The sequence below is a fragment of the Danio aesculapii genome, chromosome 11, assembly GCF_903798145.1.
Source record: "Danio aesculapii chromosome 11, fDanAes4.1, whole genome shotgun sequence".
NCBI classification, from domain to species: Eukaryota; Metazoa; Chordata; class Actinopteri; order Cypriniformes; family Danionidae; genus Danio; species Danio aesculapii.
The window spans coordinates 41,063,893-41,071,392 of NC_079445.1; the positions used below are offsets into that span (position 1 = coordinate 41,063,893).

At 34.6% G+C, this 7,500-nt stretch overlaps 2 protein-coding genes across 3 annotated transcripts in view; both read right to left on the bottom strand.

The window, feature by feature from the left end:
- tnfrsf9b (tumor necrosis factor receptor superfamily, member 9b) overlaps positions 1-3,076 on the bottom strand; it is a 19,041-nt gene extending 15,965 nt beyond the window's left edge. The window contains exon 1 of one of the 2 annotated variants that reach the window (XM_056468532.1): positions 2,421-3,076. In XM_056468532.1, the coding sequence (XP_056324507.1) occupies positions 2,421-2,547 (127 nt within the window). In that variant the 5' untranslated portion in view covers positions 2,548-3,076. The remainder of the gene's footprint in view (positions 1-2,420) is intronic. The other variant, XM_056468531.1, reaches the window with a different exon arrangement.
- A 2,973-nt stretch (positions 3,077-6,049) lies between these two features.
- fam83e (family with sequence similarity 83 member E) overlaps positions 6,050-7,500 on the bottom strand; it is a 26,816-nt gene continuing 25,365 nt past the window's right edge. The window contains exon 10 of the mRNA XM_056468056.1: positions 6,050-6,530. Within this exon, the coding sequence (XP_056324031.1) occupies positions 6,348-6,530 (183 nt within the window). The 3' untranslated portion in view covers positions 6,050-6,347. The remainder of the gene's footprint in view (positions 6,531-7,500) is intronic.

Consider the following 7,500-nt stretch of genomic DNA (forward strand, 5'->3'; position numbering starts at 1 on the left):
GTTGGACTTTTTATTGTACTTTTTGTTGCAACTTATTGGCAGTACAGTTGCCAGCAAGCTACCGTAATCTTATAGTAGCCTCTTTTTACAGTAGCAGTATGGCTTTACTTACAGTAGAATACCGCAAATTCCCATGATACAGTAAGTTACTATACAAGTAGTAAAATGCCCATAATGCAGTGCAAATTACTGTAATGTACTGTACAGAATGTAAGTGGTATTTTACTGGCTGTTTTTGCAGTAAGTTACTGTAAAATTGTGGCAAAGTCTAACAGTGTAAAAGGGTAACTAGCAAAAATACCTACAACGAAAAACAATGCCAGCACAACCCAAAACTAATGTTTTAACACCAGAAGAGTTCAGAAAGCATTAATTGGTGAAATCTGATGCTCTAAATGACATTGTTTTTATATTTCTGAAGAACTGTCATCAGATGTTTACACTACAATACAAATATGAACATTTTACTCAACATTTACATAATAAAACTTAATTTTTGGAGTGTTTAAATGCCACTCATAGTTTATGATTACAATATAATACAATACAAAACATTTATTGGTAACACTTTGCAATAACAGAACATGAATAATGGTGTATTAATGTGTAAACTCAACATTATTATGGACTAATGATGAGTTAATTCATTATGAAGTTTAACTACAGCATCACGCCTGATTCACACGGGGGTTCAGCGTCAACGCTTGACAGAGGGCGTGTCTGAAGTTGGGGCTAATGCGATTGTCATAGCAGCGTCAGCCAATGAAATTAGTCAGCAATCCGCTACTGTCTGAGCTGGTGTATTTGCATACAGCAATCTGATTGGCTGATGCTTCTGTCGGCGCTTGAAAAGTTGAGAAAGTCCCAACTTCTGCAGCAAACAACGTCACTGAAGCGGTGCCGACAGATCTACAATGCAGCTTGGCAACGCCTAATGTCACGCATTCAAAGTGAATGGGAAGTATTGACGCTGACGCCCCATGTGAATGTCACAACCCACATAGCAAAATATCTCTGGCCCAGCTTTGGCCCACTCAATCAGCTTTTGCACATGCCGCAGTGAATTACGGTACATGACTAGAACAAGTCTGGCTTCCAGACAAGGGCCTAACATGGACCATATTTGGGCCAAGTCTCAGCCAAGTTAATAACTCATAACTGAGCCTGAACTGGGCCAGATATGTTAGTGTGTCACGACTGCAATGAAATTGATAAACCCATGAATCATTGCACTTCATTCCACGTGCTATTGGCGTGATTTTTCTGGAAGCGACCTGATTGGTCGAATTTTTTTCTTTATTTGAAAATAATCAAAACGTATTTTAAATGTGGGTCAAGATCGGCCAAACCAACATGGTCCACAAATCAATTATTAACATCTGGGCCAAATACTACAATTTCCATCTGTCCCAAGAATTGTGTGCCACCTTAAAGATGGTGTCACCTCTGCCAAACCAGGGCCATGATGTTTGGCCCAAATGCTGTTTGCCAGTGCCAGGTGAATTTGCCAAATCTGGGCCAGAATTCTTTGCTACCTGCTACATGTGTAAATAACGGCTACCTTAATTACTTGTTAGTACATGCTTGTTCGTTAATTAACCACGGTAGTTTATGATTAATTTAACCATCATGAACTCATGATATGTTCATGTATAAGTACATCATGACTTTACTTGGAGGGGCACATCATCATTAACCCATTAACTACTCATGAACTCCTTTTGCACATCCGTCTAGTGCACTGAATAACAATTGAAAGGTCAGTAAGACTTTAGTTTAGGTCACGATTCACGATTTTAACAAACCATTAACTATCACCACTAGCTTAATAAACTACTAATTAACTGTTTATTAATTATTAGTAAGGTAGAAGTTGAGTTTAGGTTTTGGATAGGATTAGAGATGCAGAATAAGATCATACTTTATAACTACTAATGAACTGTTCATATATTAATAACAGACAGGTAATAAGACAGTAGTTAATAACATAAATTGTGACCTGAAGTGTTACCGAAAAGTCTTCTGTCAACATCAACAGTTTAGACACAGGAGCTCATGAGTAGCTAAGGATGAGGTAATGGTGACGTGCCCCTCCAAGTAAAGTCACATTAGTATTGACAGCTCATGATGGTTACATTTAGCTTAATTGTTAATTAATACATTCATTAACAACATGTACTAACAAGTAATTAAGGTAGTCGTTATTCACACATGAACTCATATGACTCATGTTGTAGTTTAAGTAGTTTAAGCACGCCTTAACTCATCATTAGTTCATAATAATGTTTAGTTTACATAATAATACATCATTATTCATGTACTGTTAATGTAAAGTGTTACCTATTTATTTATAAAGCACATTTAAAAACAACCAAAGTGCTGTACAAAGTTTATGATTTGAGGAGGAAGCAAACACTCACCTGGTTTACAGCTGACGCAGCACACTTGGTCTTTGTTTTCAGTAGAAACATCCCAGTTCTGACACCCAGACTCCAGACTGTGAGCTGCAGCCAGAAGCAGGAGAAGCAGAGGAAACACCATCTCCATCAGCTCCTCACACACAAACACATACACACTCGTCTCTGAGAGAATGAAGATCTGTTTCAGAGCGCTGCGTCTAAAACTCTCAACCGCACGCACATAAACCACATCTGTAAGTTCCTAAACGTCACTAGCGCTCCCACACACACCCTCACACACAGACAGGCAGAAGCGGATAAAGAGATTGACAATGACTCGTCAGCTTTCTTTTTCATCTGAGGGTGTTGTGTGCGTATGTGTGCACGTGTGTGTGTGTGAATATGATGATGATCTATTTCAAACTTGCCGGGAGATTCCTTCCTCTAGTTTTAATATTCAAATACTGCTGGGAAATAAAGGGGAATTGCAACCATTGTGCAATCATTTTGTGCAATCTGTTACTTTTTTTTTTTTTTTTAAACATATATACAGTGTGGATATACATATGTGAAAGTGTTCGCTCCCTCACCGATTTATTATCTATATGTTACTTTAATGTTTCAGATCATCAAACCAAGGTTATAATAGTTTTAGATTTTTCATTAGTTTTTGTTTCTATTTCATTTTGACTTTTTGTTTTCAAATTTAGTTAGTTTTAGAGGGAGATTTACTCGTTTTTTTTTAGTTTCTATATTTTGAAATGACTTAGTTTTAGTTTAGTTTTTATTAGTTTCAGAATTAGTTTTTTTTCTAAATAAGGATATTTGTTAGGTGCAAGATTCAAAATCAACAGAATAAATATTGTATAATAAAAACTCAGCCATACATATTTTTAAACCTGTATTTAGAGGACACATGAACACTATCATCTACCACCATCTACCCATCCTCAAATTCAAATACAACAGCCCACAAGACAGCAGCCCTAAGTACAATATGTGTGCAAGGCTGATTCTGAGGTTAGATACACAGCAGTGATGGGAAGTTCAGATATTTATCGCGGATGTTAGGACTCAACATTATGTAGTCAGCAATAGTAATTTCAGTCAATTAAAACATCACTATGATCTGAAAAATGTCTTACAGTAAAGTTTTGCAACCCAACTGAAGCATGATTCACCTATTTAAACTCCATTACGATTTTTTTTTATCAAATAAACTTACGTTTCACCAGATACTCTCATTTAAGCCCTCGGTTTACCCGCGCTGCAGTTGTCGAAGTTTAGTTCAGTCACAGCAGGCTGTTATACTGTTTGTGCTCGGTTCACTGAATCACGCATGCGCAGTTTTATCGGTAAACCGCTTCTCAAATCTGATTTTAGTGTAACGTCACTGTTCTAATAACTGAATAAGAGTATATATTGGATTATATTGGATTATTATAGTTATATATATATATATATATATATATATATATATGTATATATATAGTTATATATATATATATATATATATATAGTTATATATATATATATATATATATATATATATATATATATATATATATATATATATATATATATATATATATATATATATTGGATTATTATAGTTAAAGGGGGTATTAGGCTTGTTAAAAAGTAAGTAGTTTGTGGACGAGTGCTTACTGGAGACGCGAATCCTTTCAAATGATTCAGTTAGATTAGGTGAACTAGCTCAACCGGTTCACTTAGAAGATCCGGTTAAAAATATTCATTCGCGGTCGCGATACAGAAAAAAAAAACCATTATTGGGCACAAACGCGTTAAAGTAATAGTTTTAAGTCTCTGTATTTAATGCTGTCACCGTACTACTGTGATGTCCACTCGTTGTTTTTGTCGCGGGAGCAACAGCGTGTATGACTGGAGGAGAACCGGCTCGTTCTGGACAATGGCAGCCGGACTACAGACTCTAAGGTGCTGTACGGGTCAAACACCTGCAGCGCGGAGTAAATAGATCTACTTCTAAAAGGCTTACAGTAAGATTATGTATTAAATACATTTACAAATACGAAAACTAAGGAGGTTTTTGCTATAATTTTAGTTAGTTTCAGTTAGTTTTGAATGTACACAATACAGTTTCAGTTCTAATTTTTTGAAAAACTCGTTTTTATTCTAAATTCAGTTAACGACAATTATTTCACATTTTAGTTTTCGTTTTTTCGTTCGTTTTCGTTAACTATAATAACCTTGCATCAAACTAATTTAATTATTAGTCAAAGATAACACAAGTAAACACATCATGCAGTGTTTAAATGAAGCTTTTAATTATTAAGGGAAATCAAAATACAAAACTACATATCCCTGTGTGAAAAAGTGTTTACCCCTAAACTTAACTTATTGGGGCACCATTAGCAGCAACAACTGCAATCAAGCATTTTCGATAACTTGCAATGAGTCTGTTCTAGCGCCGTGGAGGAATTATGGCCCACTCATCTCTGCAGAATTGTAGTAATTCAGCCACACTGGCGGGTTTCCGAAAATGAACTATATTTTTAAGGTCATGCCACAGCATCTCAATTGCATTCAGGTCAGGCCACACCAAAGTCTTGACTAATATTTCCACTTTGACTATTAATAAGTCATGCCGCTAATTCTCAATTGGATTCAGGTCAGTACTTTGACTAGGCCACCCCAAAGTCTTCATTTTGTTTGTCTTCAGCCATTCAGAAGTGGATTTGCTGGCGTGTTTTGGATCATCATCCGGCTGCAGAACCCAAGTTTGCTTCAGCTTGAGGTCACTAACAGATAGCCGGACGTTCTCCTTGAGGATATTTTAGTACACAGCAGAATTCATCGTTACATTTATCAGAGCAAGTCTTCCAGGTCCTGAAACAGCAAAACAGCCCCAGGTCATCACACTACAACCCAACAGCAAAATGTGGTGGTGGATGATGTTCTTCTGAAATGTGGTGTTACTTTCACGCCAAACATAATAGGACACCTTCCAAAAAGCTTTTTGTCTCCTTTGTCCTCGCAAAAGACTTGGGGACCATCAAGATGTTTTCTGGCAAAACTGAGACAAGCCTTTATGTTCTTTTCGCTCAGTTCTCATTTTGCCCAGTCTCTTTCTTATGGGGGAGTCATGAACCCACGTTAACTAAGGCAAGTGATGCCTGCAGTTCTTTGGATGCTGTTGTGGGGTCTTTTGTGACCTCTTGAATGAGTTGTCACTGTGCCCTTGGGGTAAATTTGGTCACTCAGCCACTCTTGGAAAGGTTTTCCAGTTATATTTTTGCCAGTTGTAAATAATGGCTCTCATTGACGTTCGCTGCAGTCCCAAAACTTTATAACTTTTGTGAAACTGATAGATCTCAATTTTCTTTCTCATTTGTTTTTATTTTTCTTTGAGTCAGGGCACAATGTCTAGCTTTTTGAGGATCTTTTGGTCTACCTCATTTTGTCAGGCAGGTCCTATTTAAACACTTTTTCACACAGGGCTATTAAACTTTGTATTTAGCGTAACCTTATTAATAAAAACCTTCATTTCAAAACTGCATATTGTGTTTACTTGTGTTGTATTTTAAAATTCAATATTTAACTAAACTTCTGAATGATTCAGAAATGTGCATCACAGCGAAAGCAAGAAAGGAAACAAAAACAAAAAGAGCCCCTCTCTTATATATTTATTTAACAATTCAACTTAAAATGTTTTAAACTTAAAACAATTCAACTTAAAATATTTTAAACGGTAGGCAGTATAAGCATTTGGCCTTATATTCCATAAATTATCAGTCCATGTAAATGAGGCATATTAACAGTCTTATTCTTCAAGTCTGACATCAGTGCTGATGAATATGTATTTTGGGTCAGCAGGAAACTCCCTCTTTCACCTTCAGTGTCATTTGCATATGTAAATGCGTTGCATGGCGATTACTGTAACAATGGTGAAGTCATCAGTATGTGTTTTCACTGCTCTTCCTCATTCCTTCTGAACGGAGACCTCCACGTCTCCCTCTGCAGGCCAAAACCAACACTTCTGAAGCTTGGAGTGAAAACACTGGGCATGGTGCGCAGCAGACCTGTTTTGACCTCATCGTTCCGCTTCTTCATCAGAGCCAGAGCAGGAGTCAGAGCAATATTATCACTGTTCTGGAGGACAAGAGAAAACACTGCATGTCAACAATGCACAAAAATGAACTACTGTAACGTATCACATTTTTTTTTACTGCAAGTATTTTTAAATGTTATGTTTGAATATGCAAATTATGCTTTATTTAAATGCTTGTTAATTTTTCATTTGCATAGATTTGCAGCCATATATATATATATATATATATACATATATATATATATATATATATATATATAAAGAATTTCTTTACAAGTGCTAAAAATGTTATGTTTGAATATGCAAATGATGCATTGTTTATTTAAATACGTGTTAATTTTTTTATTTGCATAAAGTTGTAGCACAAAACTCTTAACATTACATTACTAAAAATTAGTTATGTATATAATTTGTTTTACACGTGTCTTAAAATGTTACGTTTGAATGCAAATTTTGCATAATTTAAATATGTTTTAATTTTTCATTTGCATATATTTGCAGCTAAAAATCTTAACATTGCATGATAGAAAATTATTTAAATAAATGTTTAATTACATGTTTCTAAAAATGTTTATTTAAATATGCATTCATTTTTTATTTGCATAAATTTGTAGTTTTTTAAAATGTTATGTTTAAATGTCCAGATGACGCATTGTTTATTCAAATGTGTTCATTTGTAGCACAAAAATCTTAACATTGCATGATTGAAAATCATATATTTAATTTTTTACAAGTTTCTTAAAATGTTGTTTGAATATGCAAATTATGTTTTGTTTATTTAAATGTGTTCATTTTTAATTTCTAGCACAAAAATCGTAATATTGCATGATTGAATAAAGAATATTTATAATTTTTTGTATAATAAAATGTTGTATATGATCTATAATTTATATATATTTATCTCTTAAAAAATACAAATACAGATATGAATAAAATTGGAGATTTACATCCATTAATAAATTGAACAACAAAAGAAACACAATCGTGTATTTTCAATGTTTTCTATTCATT